The 16,026-nt window shown below is 38.3% G+C and overlaps 1 protein-coding gene across 1 annotated transcript; it reads right to left on the bottom strand.

Annotated features, from left to right (window-relative positions):
* Window positions 1-10,106: 10,106 nt before the first annotated feature.
* Window positions 10,107-15,317, bottom strand: fstl3 (follistatin-like 3 (secreted glycoprotein)). The gene is made up of 5 exons (XM_032572985.1): window positions 15,048-15,317; window positions 14,535-14,720; window positions 12,931-13,146; window positions 11,494-11,715; window positions 10,107-11,408 (listed from the first exon to the last, which is right to left on the bottom strand). Exons 1-5 carry the CDS (start codon window positions 15,115-15,117, stop codon window positions 11,356-11,358), a joined length of 747 nt encoding a protein of 248 aa, XP_032428876.1. The 5' UTR covers window positions 15,118-15,317; the 3' UTR covers window positions 10,107-11,355.
* Between the last annotated feature and the right edge of the window lie 709 nt (window positions 15,318-16,026).

Raw genomic sequence — 16,026 nt, forward strand, 5'->3', positions numbered from 1 at the left:
TGTTTCAATGTTAATATTGAAACAGTGAAGACGGTTTCGACTGAGAACATGTTTCTCAGTGGAAATTTGTTCAAGTCAACCCAGTTTGCTTAATATTCTTAGGATTGCAATGACTTGCTCATATTTTCACCCAAATTTTGCTAACTTTGTATGCATTTCCTCTTCACATCATGTACCTGACCTTTTGTTTGGCCTTTTAACCCAGACCTAAATCTCTTTAAAACATAAAACACATTAAAAATGCATGGCATGACACATAACTTAGCAAAGATCAAATTTCTGTTGCATCGTTTCCATTCATTATCACAAGATTTAGAAATATTTCTTTAGGAACGCGTACAAAAATGGAAACTATGATTACGTTCCACAGAATTTTTATCAAAAAACAGGAGCCACTAAGTTGATAAATGCAGTGTCTGGCAAAAATATCCATAACATTTTTGTCAGATGATATGTTTGTATTGATTAGGAGTCTCCTGAAGGAAACTGTTTGCTCTGGATTTTATTTAGGGGTATCGGAGTAAAGGAGACTGAATGCAAATGCACATTTTTCAGATTGTTTGTAAAAAAAATATTTTTGAAATGTGTGTAAATTCTTGATTAAAATACATTAAATTCATACGGGGTTGTGCAACCAAAGAAAATGTGAATAATAAGGTGTTTATAAACATCCTTTAAACAGCATAATTGTACCACTGACATCAAGTTGAAACATCTTAATATGTTTCAATGTTAAGATTGAAACACTGAAACTTGTTCTCAGTAGAAACATATTGAAGTCAGCCAGTAAGCTTAGTATTCTTAGCATTGAGCTTAAAAAACACACAATGTAGTCTAGATTCACTTTATTGCTCAAATCCAAATGAAACAATCTAGATTTTTCCTTGAAACCACCAAATACAGTGGATCCCCAAGTGTCCACAATACATTTTATTGGTGCATAATAAATAATTTCAAAACCTTTTCCTTAATTAAATGTATGTCATATATAATTCAACTTTCTTAGAGGGTTAAAATACATAGAAGAATAATTTGCTTGCATAAGTGTGCAGACTACCTTAGTATTACTTTGTTGAAGCACATACTACGAGCTCATCAGCGTTCCACATTTTGACTTGGCAATATTCTCCCACCGTAACTTGCAAAATGTATGTTATTTATTAGATTGTGAGGACATCTCTTGTCCAAAGCCTGCTTCAGGTAAAAAAAAAAATGGATTATTGATTTAGTTCTGGATTTTAAATAGACCATTCACATATTTGAATTTTCTGCTGGTGAAGCCACTTTTTTTGTTGATTTTTGGTACGACTGTTGTGCAATGCTGATGACACAAATCCTTCATCTTCATCTTTCTAGCAGGAAATAGTAATCAGCTTTTAGGTCAAACTTATTGGTAGTTACAACTTTTGATAATTTCATCCACCTTGATAAAAATCCACTTCCATTTGAAGAAGTGTAACCCCAGAAAATGAAGGTGTACCTCTATGTTCCACGTTAACAGTTTACTTCCTTCCTCCCTGTTAGTTCAGACATACAGAGAACACAGCACATTCTTGTCATCTGTTGAACACCAGCAGTGCTTGTTGGAAATGACTCATAGCAATCTTTCTGACCAATTTAAATCTTGTAAATTCAGCTTTGGAAAACCTCAAGGTTTTGTAACTTGGATCCGGGGTTTCTCTAATTACTGATGACTGTCTTCACTTTACCAAAATAATCATACGGTACATAAACAGTCCTCTGTAATGTTTTTGTACCCTCCTGACTGATATCTTTGCACAATGTACTGAACCAGATTTTCCGTTGTAGTTGTTTTATATTCACCCCTCTGACAGACTTGTTTGCTTTTCAGTTTAACTATACAGGATATGTGTCACGTTTAAACAGTAAAAAGTTAGAACATTATCAATCTCAACCTTTCAAGTCTCAAGTACTTTGGAATTTTAACAAAGTTGGAAACACCGTAATCCTCTGTATGTTTGGCTAAACTGTGGAGACAAATTCTTGAGGATTGTAATTGTGTGTGATTCTCATTCTACATTGCAGAACACAAGAGGGCCTGGTAGCAGATAGTGAGGACATCTGAGAAGGTCACTGGAGTACACCTGTCCTCCGTCCAGACTCCTGGTTTGAAACACTGTCTGGTTTTGTTTAATGCTATTAGGTGTGCAATGAAATGACAACAAATTGAACTAATGGGATTTTGCTGCTTCTTTTTCAGACATGAGTTCCAGACTTCATGATAATTTAATAAATCTTAGTTGGTAGCAACACGCAATATAACTTGACACGTTGCCCACAGAGTATTTACTAAATACCTAAGAGATCCACAGCAATATCAATGTACAAAAGAATGACATATACAGCTCTGGAAAAAAAACTAAGAGCCCACTGCACTGAACTCCATTGAAAACCTCCTGGTTATTCCACCAAATATAGATTTCTGAACTCTTCCTGAGTTAAAACATCAGTGTTGTTGTTTCTAAATGAGTATGAACTTGTTTTCTTTGCCTTATTTGGGATCTGAAAGCACTGCATATTTTTTGTTACATTGTCTATTTCTCATTTTCTGCAAATAAATACTAAATATTTGCTTGGAATTTCAGAGACATGTCCGTAGTTCATAGAATAAAAGAACAAGGTTCATTTTACTCAAAAATATGCCTATCAAAAGTAAAATCGGAGAAACTGATCATTTAAAGTGTTCTCTGAGTTTTTCCCAGAGCTCTAGTTGTAGTCTTTCTGGGGTACCTCTGAGAAACTTTTTAGTACCTATTAAGATGAGTCTATTATTACTTTGTTGGTAACCAGAAAATAATTCTCAAGTACCGTTTAGGCTCGTTGTAGGTAGTTTTTAGTGTTAGAATGATCAGGCATTCAGAACTTGGGTTTTTAGTTTTTTTTAAGTAAGAAAATTCAATTAAGTACATTTTGTCTTTAGAACAATGTTTTTGCTGAACGCACGTGGGTTGATCTAAACAAAAACTCAAATCATAACTTTAACTGAAAACTATTGATGAGATCATGACAAACATAAACATTAAAGACTCAAGTTGACGTGGAAAAATCCGATTGTTCCTTCCACAATGATCACCAGCAGGCTTTTCCTATATGACTTCTAATTTTCACAGAAGACATGGGGACATGTTAAGCTGCTGCTCCAAATGAAACTGAGTTTCAGATTTTCTGTCTTCTCTTCAGGTCATTTCAGATGCATCACATGTTTACCATGTGAGTTGAAGTCACACAGCTGCACAGTATAATTTACTCAAAGCTGGATGGCTACTAAAGTATTTAATTTTGACTGGGGTAAAAGTTTCAAATCTAACAAAGTAAGAGTGTTTTCCATTTATTGTCTTTCTTTCTCATTCTTTGAAGATAATACTTGATTTGAAGCATTACAAATGATCTGTCGCTACGTGAGAATATTATGTAGCTGCCAATTTCTAGCAACACACACTGTGAAAAACTGAAACTCATCATTTTGAGATTTGAATTAGTGTGTCTAACTGCAGATGTGCAGCACTGTGGTCTGCGAGGAAGGATACCACATAGGCCTTCTAAGTTTATTTGTGGTAAACCATTCTAATTGGACTTGCCAAAGCTCTCCCAGTACTTTATCTAATTAGATTTGTCCCACGGACTATATGGCAGCTGCTAAAGCTATTCAATGGAAAGAATCTGTTCAAATTCTTTGCTAAATCTACAGCACTTATGGTAAAGCATGATATCGCAAACATATTGTTCATGCAGTGCCACGATAATAAAATTTCCTTACATAAAGCCTTATAAAAAGAACATTTTTACTATCTTGAACCACTTAAGTTGACTTTTCATAATATGGCCATAAACTTGCAAAATTTGAAACCTCAAATAGGTCAGTTAAAGTCAATTTGGAATATGTCTGGAAGGGAAGTGTTGATCAAATGTCAGAATTATATGGCTTGTAAAATCCAAACTAAAGTTAATTTAATAACCCTATTAGGTAGGTGCAAAGGCAGGGGAGAGGCAAAGTAATGCTCCTCAGGGGACACTCCAAAGAGCATTGTATTAGACCAATAAGCAACATTTGCATTGCTGATTTTAGGTTGCTGTTGTAAGCTGCATTTTCCTCAAGCAAGACCACACACAGAGGCCACACAGAGACAGTCTCCCAAAGGACACTGTAAGGAAGTGAAACAAATCATGGAGAATAGTATGGGACAATTAGCATTCTAAACAACTTCCCATTTCTCCTGATTAGTTTGTGTTTATCTAGTACTCCCCCAAAACATCATGTTTTTATTCAACCTGCCTGGATTTTACACCCTCGCTAAAGGCCGTGACAGGGTAAGCTGACTCTTAGCTTAAGCGTCTGAAAAATATTATTTGCTGTTGTCTTTTGATGTACAATACCCGTCTTGGCGTTCAATCCGAGTCCCTGAAAGTGCGGACTTTCCTCCAATTAGTAATGTAACAGCATACCTATGCTGATCTGAGATCATAAAAAAAGCATTTCCAAGAAACCCATAAAACGTCATGTGTAAAATCATGAACCAGACTGAAGTGCCGGCAGTTGTGTCAGCACAGTGATCAACTGTCAAAGGAAAATATTGAGCACATTTGGAAAATTACACGGCTTGCTCTGTAACATAGCAACACTGGAAAAATCATGTCCCCTGATGGAGTGATAGATCTGACATCTATTAGTTTCAGCTGTGGGACAGAGCTGTTTACAATCCAGTGGCGGGATCCAGAGGCTGGGTGGTCTCCGAAACACTCTCCAGAACTTGGTTTCATCACAACTCTGTTTGAGACGTAGGAGCTGACTGGTGTGCTTACTGGAAGTAACGGCAGCAGGTTTTGGAGGAAACGATACCATGTGGACGTTGTTGAGAAAGAAACATATCAGAGCAGGATGATTGCACACCATTGAAATGTCAGAGTGGGCGTCACACGTGTTTTTAGAAATACAAACAACTCAGCCAGAGGTTGTGATGTAATGGTTGTGACTAATTCTATGATCATAGCAGGTGAGTCCTACAATCGCAGTTGCAACAAATGGCAAACAGACAACATGAACGGTGCACACTCACAATCATGCTCCTGTTGGTAGTGAGGCAGACCATAAACTGCAACATGCATAAGAAATGATCTAAAAAAAGGGTCCAAGTGGGCAGAGAATTCTTGAGGTCTTACACAGACTATAATTAAAATAGCTCTGAAATGGCTCAGCGGTTGATTGTTTGGTTGTGTGTTTACCACCTTTGGTGTAATAGAAACAGATCAGTCAGAGGATATGGTAATTATTCACATGTTGTACCTGGTGAAGGCATTACACAGTCATGATGTGTTGGCAGCACGTGGTATTTCATTGTATTGATCAACATTTACCTGCAAGTCAGAAGTTGTACACTTATTGACTACCATGGTAAAATAAATAAAACCTGTATAGCCTAGTTTCACACAAAAAACAAAAGCAAATTTTGAATACATTAATTGAATGAGGAAAATTCCCAGCAAGATTACTTATGGGACAATTGCTAGTACCCCCTTATAAAGTCTCCTTTCCATCACCCTAATCTTTAGCTCCTTCCACAGTCTCTCCTTCCAGTATGAGGCAGGGCACTGGTTGGCACACTCCAAGATCCAATGCTGCTTTTAGTTACAAGAAGGAAATTGATAAACCTAAAACATAATTTAAAACTAAATCTGCCAGAGATATCAATAACTTTTGAAGTAAATAGTACATACATATTGGGATTAAAAGTGTACAATGTTTCAAGGCCAATCAACTGATCACCTTGGAATTAAATCTGATAGTTTATTCACATACTGTGGTTTACCCCTAAGTCACAGGTGTCAAACTTCAGTCCTCAAACTGTCCTGCAGTTTTTAGATGTGTCACAGGAACAAAACACTGGAATTAAACGGCTTAATTACCTCCTCCTTGTGTAGATAAGTTCTCTAATGTGAAATTGTGCAACACAAAAGACAAATGTGTGTAAAAGCTTCCGATGGTGTTTGCAGATTGTGGTACTGTTTGATCAATAAGCAATATTTGCATTGTTGAATTTAGGTTGTGGTCTTTGGATGGTGGAGGTACTGTGATGCCGTGGGTCTGTGTCTCATTGTAAGACCTGAAAAATAAGTTGGACTTTGAGTTTCTGGGAGAAAATAAAAATAGGTCATCATTGGGCCTTTTTCAAAATAATTACCCAAAACATATACCCATATCAACTCAGAAATGTTCAACCAGAAAAGAAAATCAACCCTTTTCATGGCCATCTGGTTTTTCCATTAGAAATGAAAAGCAGTGTGTTGATCAGAAGAGAATATTATTCATGACTCAGGACAAGCTGGAGCCTGTGCACAGAGGATTGGTCAAAGATTTCTCACTATGGGCTCCCGACTTGTTAATATGTTAGAAGAGAAGACTAAGTGCTTTCTTATTGGCAAAAGGGAGTTTGCAGAAAGGGTTTGGCAGAAAAGTGACTTAATAAAAACATAACTTTTTTGTTGTTGGAATGTGGAATGTTTTTATGTAACTGCAATTAAGCATTTATTCATTTTAAGGGTTTTAAAGACTGTAACCCAGTGTGCCAATAAGTGTGTGTAAAGCACTAAAAATACCCGGAGCAGTTCTGCTGCCTCAGCATTTATTTATTTTTTAAATGTTTATCTTACTGTGAGACAACAACCATTTTCATAATATGCACCTCCAAATTTGGCAAATTTCTTATTCCAGAATGTGTTCATTTTAAATTCCTGTGGGGTTTTTACCCTTTAAACCGTAACAAAAAAAAATCCCTCTGGTTGGTGAATTTACTGTGCGGATCATGGAGGAATTTATAGATGGTAAAGATGTCAGAAAAGTTGGCTTTAAATGTTTTGAGCACATGCAGCAGAGCACTACATAAGAATGCAAAAATGGCTGTGATCCATTTTGTATTGATCAGTCAAAAAGTAATTTAGTCTTTAACAAAACAAGTATTTTGCAGCTTCAGGCAGAAGTTGTTCCCCGACCACAAAAATCCCCTGGGTCAGTCTGCAATCATGTCTGCATGCCTGATGACAAAATTTCACCATTATGTTTGCGTTGTGTTACTGGCATTGGGCAGCTTTAGAAATATTATTCTGTCATAATGTATCAGTATGACAAAAAGATTTAAAAGGAGGCAATCTCATGTATTTTACAAGTGTACCACAGCCCCTTGTTGGCATTGTGTTTTGCCCCTTTCGAACTAACAAAACATCTAATTCCATTCCCAGTGTAATAAAAGGGTAGTTGGACAGGAATATAAACATCTCCCTAAAGTTGAACCAGATGCTGCTGAATTGGCTTGAGTGCAGGGAGAGTTAGGAGACAGAAAAACAAGGGAGGTACTGTACACAGAAAAGTGAGTCAGTACCCAGTCCTCGCCATAGAGAGAACAAAAAATTATTCCCAAGTTCCATTGCCCTGCATTCCCTCAAAGTCTAATCCAGAGCGAGGGGATATCCCTGAGGAGACAGGGCAGGAAAGCTGGATTAGATTCTCAGCAGCCTCTCGCACGACGCCCTGACAGGCTTCTTGGAGAGTCGACTCAGCGACTGCACGCACAGGACTTGTAACCACCGCACACATATGCTGGCAGCATTTGGCGAGCTGTTGACGCTTGATCTCCTTCAGGGTGTGAGATTGGACTTGTTTGACTTAAAGATACGGAGTGCTATACACAGCACATTTCATACTGTTTGAACTTTTCCATCTTCTGTCACATCACAACCACACAATCAAATGTGTAGAATGAAGTGATGAGAACGAGAATTACCTCAAGCTTATTCAGACTGGATGACTGTGTTTGTGAACATCAATTTCCCCAAAATTTGCACTTGAATTTAATTTGGGACTTTGAGAGGACCGTTCAAACATATAAATAAGCTTTAATCAAAACCATTCCAGTGTAGCTCTGGCTCAGTGTGTAGGGTATCAGGATCTGTGTGAGTGTTTGTGTTTTTCATGAAAGTGTGTGACCTGTCATGAGCAGAAATCTTTGCTTGGAGATGGCTTCCACCTGCTTCAGCCTGCACACATTTGGTTGGTGGGGGTTTTTAAGGAGCTGTCAGATGACCATTCAGCGGCTGGTGCTTCACCGCCACTGGTAGAGAGTCAAGCTACTTCCAGAGTTTTTAAGCAATGTACTGTTTCTATGATCTCCTTGTTCCACGACTCACCCTTCGTTTTGTACACCTCACAGGTTGGATTCCCAATGGTTCCTTGCCCATTGCTGACTCCAATTCTCCCTAAGATTCACCTACCTCTGTATCCTCTCTGTTGTCTTCTTCTACTCCACCACTTTCTGTCTTCCATTGGCTGCTCTCCAACTTACCCAGTTCAGGGAAGAAATGGATCACTCACTACCTAATCGGTAGTGCAAGCGACCCCTCATTGAATTTTACCATTCATTTCTTTGCACCATCAACTTCATTATTCTTGGTCATCAACTAATCTCCACTCTTTCCTCCTTGAGAACTCCCTTGAACCAGAAGTTGAGCTCTCAGTGTTTGAACATTTCTGCTCTGACTTGTAAAATAAGTTATTCTCTTTTAAGAACTGCTATTGACTGTGATCCCGCAGGAAACTACCAAACGTCATGACACAGGGTGGCTGTCACACTCAAAAAGGAACAGCTCAGGTTTTCTACTGTCTCTAGCAGATTTTCTTCCCTTTACCACTGATCACGGCTGTAGAAAGGCATTGCCTGTGTTAAGGGAAATGTTAAGTGTTTGTTTTCTGCCATAGAGGTTTGCTCATCAGCCAATTATACTGCGCCAATTCCCAACACACATCATCTCAAAGCAGTTTTACAAAAAAAGGTAATTCTAGTTCAATCATACGTACCTTCTAAATGATCCTAGTTATCAAACAAGGCATTAGGTTCAGTTCATTACTCAAATTAGTTTAAAAAGTTTTCTCTCTAAGGAAACCCAGCAGAATTATAGATCACTCTAAACCAAATATATAATTTCCATGCAACACTCTCCCACCTGATCCCTGGCTCTCTGCTTTTCTGATTATTGCGCTCCTTGACCAGTTAATCAGTGTAGAGGGATGACCATATCATAAAGGTTTACAATTCTCTGTGCTCTATGAGATGGCTTGATATGTTCTGTATTTCTGACATGTGTGATGTGTTTCTTGATCTTAACTGTTTTGTTTTTGTAGCAATCATCTAAAGAGTTCATTGAACAGCTGTATGTGTGCACTTTCTATACCCAATAGTACTAGACCTTTGGGGGCAATTGATTTCAGTGGATACGTTTATTTAGGGGTATTCAAGAAAACTTCCTACATAATAATAGAATAGAATAGAATAGAATAGAGGGATGCACAACATATTAGTATCAGCATTGGTATAATCTGATATTATTCATGTTTTTACATATTTGTATAGGTCTGATAAAAACACTGTGCCGATATGAACAACCAATATTTATTTTTAGCTGTTTCTGGTTGGGGTCTTTCCCAAAAGTGTTGAAATATATATTGATTCATATTGATTATCGGCCATAACAGCAATATTAATATCGGATATTGATATCCCAAAGTTTTGTATTTGTGCATCCATAATATAATATAATATAATATAATATAATATTATAATATAATATAATATAATATAATATACATGTATCAAACTTGTAAACTGTATTTGTAACAACATGTATCCTTTTCCATCCTCTGTATAATTATGCAGTACTTTGTGATGGTCTGTCAAATTAAAATCCAATAAAATACAGTGGGATTTGGGGTTTGTCGTTGTAAGATAACAAACTGGGGAAAACACTGCATTTTCATACTTGCGGCCATTGTGTATGGTCGTAAGATTAAAACAGAAACAAGATGTTCCCATTAAAATAAGACACTTGGGCGTGCCGTGGTGGCGTAGCGGTTAGCGCGACCCGTATTTGGAGGCCTTGAGTCCTCGACGCGGCCGTCGTGAGTTCGACTCCCGGACCCGACGACATTTGCCGCATGTCTCCCCCCCTCTCCTTCCCTGTCAGCCTACTTTCATAAAAGGGACACTAGAGCCCACAAAAGACCCCCTGGAGGGGTACAAAAAAAAAAAAAAAAAAAAAGACACTTGCTGATAAATCACAAACTTTATGAGTCTTTTAAATGTCAGTACAAAAATACAAAAATATGTTGTTGCAGTCATCATTCAGATTTCACAGTAGATACACAGGTACATACAGAAAAAGGCATATACTTACAGAGGGATCATTAAAATGTTTCACAGTACCCATCAAGCACTGTTTAAAGCATTCTGCCATCTGCTTTGAGTTTAGAAGATTTAACTGGACCGTTCAGTGGTACGTGTTGGTATGCGCAGGTTTACCAGTGTCAACAACAGCTGAAGACACTATAATCGGATCTACTGAATTGGCTCAATCTGTAGGGCATTCCCAGACAAATTAAATTTTCTTCCAAGTCAGATGGCACTAATAGCATTTTTCTGTCAAGTCGGCACTTCAAAAAAAGAGTCCAATCAAAATCAAAATGACAAAACAGCATCTGGGCAAACTTGCCCCAGATGCTGTTTTGTATGGAACTCTAAAAATGCACTGGCAAAATAAAGCCAAGCAATAAACAGAGTAGGTATTGTAAATGGCTGGGGTTTGTAGCAAAAAGTCGACAAAAAAAAAAGAAAAAATAGGCTGGTAATTTTAGTCAGCAGCGGGTGGCCAATAGCTTGGACCTGGAGTAAGAATAACAGTGTGTGTGCTTGGAGGAGGAGGGGTGATGACTGTAATGACTGTTGAGGTTTCTTAAGGTTGAGTCTCTTCCTCTGCACACAAACTGAAGCTGAATTACATACAACAGCACTGCAGATGTGCTTTTTCTTGGTGAAATGAAGCCACACTGACTGACCATCAAGTGACATCACCTCTCTAAACATATTGGCTCTTGGGTCTTCAACCACCACTATGGAAGATGGTCTGTGTGGAATGGGGACTATAAAATGATGTAAAGAAGGTGTGAATACCAAAGCCTATGACAGCTAATGTACCTTTAACAAAAACAATTAGCTTCCCCAAGGTTAAATGAATTAATTATTGGAATAAAATCATAAATAGAGTTTTATACCTTCTCCAATAAATAGTATTGGTAATCTATTTACAATATGCACACATCTCCCAAAGAGCTCATGCCAAGACACACATTTATCTGCCTCCCACACAACAGGGATAACACAATGTGTTGTCTTCCTACAATCTTTCTGTGCACAGTGAGGAGATTGGAAGTGATTGTCAAACTCAAGAGGTCATCTTGGGAAGCTGGAGGTGTGAAATTTCGGTCGATCGACTCATATCCTGTGGAAGAAAGAAATTCTACACGGCGTTCTCCTCGCTGGCCCTGAATTTGTGAGAGCTCCGAGGTGGACCTGGAAGAAAAAGCCGGATCAGAATTGAAGTGGCTGCAGCTGTCACTTTACATCCAAGGCAGCAGACACAGAATCCGGGTCTTACTGTTGCAGTGGCCATAGTGGCGGACTCCTATGGAGTGTCCGAGGAAGCAGGTGGCCCTGCGGAGGTGGCAGGCGCTCTGATAGGTGATGTTGTCGTTGCCACAGATCTGTTGCTCGGATGTCACGGGGCATGGCGAGGTGCGGCACATGACGCAGTGGGCGCTGTTGGTCTGGTCGGTCACACAGGTGTGGGTTCCCGGACACACAACATTGGAGCATGACTCTGGAAAGAGAAAAAAGGAGGAAGTTGCAACGTCAGAATTTGAAGGACAAACAAGTTTAAAAAGGATTCTGAACTAGATCTTAGACAGGGGTTGGTTACTGGTACTAAGGCTTACATGGTTATGTTTCCAACAGTGGACATCTTATTTTATGGCTGCTAAAAGGCTGGTCAGTGCTTGACTGCTATTTAACTAAAATAATGTAGAAGACTGGCATTTATTAGACTTCTGATCACAGTTAGCAAAAATGATGAAATTGGGTTTGGTTAGCCTTCTTGAACAGCAGCCACATTTAAACAACATTAAAACATAATTAGGCATCTTTGTATGGATCTCAAAATCATCTTTTTTTAATGTGTACAAATTTACTTCAGGTGTATAGTTACAAGACTGCCAACATTTTCCATCGTACTGTGATTAAATTTGTTCAGTGAGATGCAAGAGAAAGTGTCATTATGACCAGAGTTTTATCCAACTCTAAGGATCATACAGCATAATGCAACAGCTGGCTGGAGGAAGGCTGCTTACACTTGATGCTACTCTTGCTTACAGAAATTACTCATTCAGATGTCCAGAAAAATCTTCTGTTGCGACAAACTAAAGAAATCCCTAAAAGAATTAGAACAATGATTGAAAGTTTTCTCACAAGACAACCTTAGAACAATGAATTGACTTGAAAGCAACCAGAATTTATTTCTACAACTCAATGCTTCCAAAGTGGGTTGAGACTCCACTTTTCCTCAACAGTCGTGGCACAAGATGAAGAGATGCAGAAAAAAGTAAATAAAATATTTTATAGTCTTTCTGTTGTATAGAAATCTGAAGAAAGACCACTGCATATGGAAATAAGTGAGTCAGGAATTAGAAGTATTTATGTGTTTCTAAAATTTCTAAATTGATTTATAGATGTAAAGACTGTCAATGTCACAGCAGAACGTCAAAAGACCACACATGAAACTTAAAGAAATGTTCCAGGGGTTAATTTGTTGCTTTTGCAACAGCTTCATAGGCAAATTTGAGAAAATGTTAATGAATGTTACATTGCATTTATTTGGTTCTGATGATCAATACCTTAAATTATTTCATCAGTTATCAAAATAATTCATGCGGTTCTGCTTTCGACATAAGGAATTAGATCATGTTTACAATTTTGTTAGAAATCTTTAGTTTTCATGACGCACTGGTGACTTTTGACCTTCCTGCAAGATATTGCTTACTTTTGCACTCTCCCTGATACATGACTTCCAGGTCTGGCTGTCCCATGCAGCGAGCCATCAGCAGGGCACACTCATCCCTGTAAGACTTGCCGTCGCTGCCGCAGACGGCGTGCTTCCTGGGAATGTGAGAGCAGTCTGGAGAGCACACGCACTGAGGCCTTCCCATTTTCATCTTGCAAACCTTCCCGGGACTGCATTTGACTCCCTCGCATGAGTCTGGGAAAAATAAAACAAAAAACAAAAAAAAACAGAATGTGCATCAATGTAATGTTGTTACATTAACAAGTCTGCAGACATTAGGTGGTGTTTTCATCCAAAAGAAAGTGGGGCTTTCCCTGTCAGCGGGACGATTTTCACCCTGCACAATGTTTACAGTAACCACATCTCTTTATTGACTGTTGCACACAAAGGTGTCTCGTCTGGTGGAATGCGAGGCCGGCGTGTTTTCATAACAGAACTATGTGCAGGGCTGCACACAGACTGGCTCTGAGCTCCTGCAGGGAGACGGCGGGGGCTCTGAGGTAGACTGAGTTCAAATAGCTGTCAGAAAAGTTTACTGGCTGACAAATGAGGAAGCCCCCCGAGGCCCTCCTAACACTCCATATAATGTCAGTGCACAGGAGGAGGTGCAACCCTATAGAACGCAGAGTCAGCATTAATCAAAGCCCACAGGGACTTTTCAGACTGAGATCGGCTTGATAAGCTTCTGAGGAGTCCTGCAAAGAATCACAAACGTATTTCCTGTCGCTAGCTGGACCACTTCGGGGTCCAGGATAAATCCAAAGTTTGGTTCTTGTTCTCAGGAACCCTCAGCTGTAACTTTTTAGTTGTCTAAGATGTCGCGACACATGATTATGTTGATGTACTTGTACCGAACTGACAGGGTTTTGTTCATTCAGAACTTATGATACCAAATGCATTCCTCCTACGATTTGATTCCCAGACATGGGCTCAGAAACAGGAATTCCAGGCTGTGGGACTCTTTTTGTTGTTTGAAACATACTTATGTTATTGCAAAGTGGAGAGAAAATTCAAATAACTGTTTTTTTTTCTTACTCGTTAATAACATGATTTTTAAAATATGCATATATATATATTTAATTAAAAACTGTTCTAAGGTAAAATGTGCTTTTATACATTTGCAGGTGAATTCGTTATTACTGACATTTGACACAAGCATGCTTGATCTAAAGACAGTTAGCTGGAGCTGATGAGAGTAACGTTTGAAGTTTATAGGAACAGTTGGAGCCATCCAGGTCTGCATTTTGTTAAAGAGCCACATCGGGAACTAATTTCCAAAATTTTATAATACAAAAAGAAAAAAGAAAAGCATTTTATAGCACAAAAAGGAAAGTTTTATTGACTAAAATTCAATGTAGCTTATCTAATGCTGCCAGACTTGCAATTTTTAGTTTTATTTCATATTTCAGCACTCATTATGTATGTACATGAATTTCAATGTATCTTTCAGGTTCATTACGACGCTTCACATTTTTCTCAACATAGTTCTCTGAAGTAATTAATTCAAATAATTTATGTTAAACAAAAAATTCTTTTGTTTTCTGTTTTATGAGTGGCAGATTTAACATGGATAATTTATTTACCTCTGCACGGTTTGCAGGAGACGATACCCAGGAAGCCCAGAAGGCTGACTTCATTCAGCGGCAGGCTGGTGTTGGACCACGCCGTGTCCAGGCGACCCCCATCGCAGCACTCCTCTCTGCTCACCTCTCTCATCAGCACCATGTCACACCGGTGGTCTGGACCGTGCTGCAGCCAGCACATCCCCGCTGAAAATAGTTCATAAAGAGACATGTCGTAAAAAGAAAAACCCAAACATTTAAACCGGCATCATGAATTATGTTGCACGTAAAATGTATATTCCGTATTATTAAATAACTTTCAATCTGTCAAAGGAGTAGTCTATTTTTTTTTTCTTGTCTATAGTTTTTATCTAGTACAATCTAAAGAATGACTTTGAGGTGATTTTAACATACGGGCTTCTGATAACATTGTTTTCTGTTTTTCACAGAAGCAGGTCTTTTATCCTGACAGACAGATTAACTTTATAAAATATGTTTTCACAAGTATAACAAAAAAAAAAACAGTCCACTCACCATCAACTGGATTTCTTCCAATCTGACACAGAGAGAGAATCACGACCAAAGCAACTATCAAACACCTCATTGTCTAAGCTGTCAAAAGAAAAACCGTTTTGGTAAAAAAAAAAAAAAAAAAAAGGTTTCTCCAAAAAGACAAATATCAGAAAGCGTCAGCAAAAAGACGTGGTGTTCTTCTGATGAACAGGGCAGATCTCTAAAACTTCACCCAGCTAGTAGTTTCCCCTGAAGTGAGTGGATGTGTTGTGGATAAGTGATGTCGTTCCCCCTCTGTATAAATATTTAGCCCAGATGGAATTATGCTGCTGGGATGGGCGATCCTCTCAGCCAGTAATAAGCCAGGGCAGGACAATTTGACTCTGACTCAATTTCCAGTCGGGAAATGATCCATGCCCTCCATCTCCAGGCGGAGAGCCCTTAGGCGACCTCACAAAACATTTTGATAACACATTAGACTCATTTAGGTGGGGGAAAAAATTGTTTTTTTTTGTCTTTTTTTGAAAGGAATTTCAAACTTTTGTGTGTTTCCGTGCATAATACTGAAAGGACTTCACTTAGAGACTTAGACTTAGACTGACTTTATTATCATTTTGCATGCACAGGGTGTATACAGAACTAAAATTTTGTTGCATACGGCTCAGAATTCATGGCTTTATTCTTAGTTGACTTCACAGGGTTATTTTTTCTGTATGCCATTCTTCAATATTCTGTATTCCACATTTATTTTCATGCTGTAGCTCAATTCTTATGGTGCCTTGCTAAAGTATGATTTAATACCTAAACTTGTCTTGTGACGTTACAAGGCACTTGGAGGGAAAAATACACATGGCGTTGCTGCAATTTTTAAATTTAAAATCTGAACATAGGAGATATATTTGTACTCAACTCCCTTTACTTTAATACGTTTCACTAAAATCCAGTGGCTCAAAAAGTCACCTATTTATTACAAAAGCACTCCTGTGTGTAATTTAGTCCT

This window comes from Xiphophorus hellerii, chromosome 9 (genome assembly GCF_003331165.1).
Source record: "Xiphophorus hellerii strain 12219 chromosome 9, Xiphophorus_hellerii-4.1, whole genome shotgun sequence".
NCBI lineage: Eukaryota > Metazoa > Chordata > Actinopteri > Cyprinodontiformes > Poeciliidae > Xiphophorus > Xiphophorus hellerii.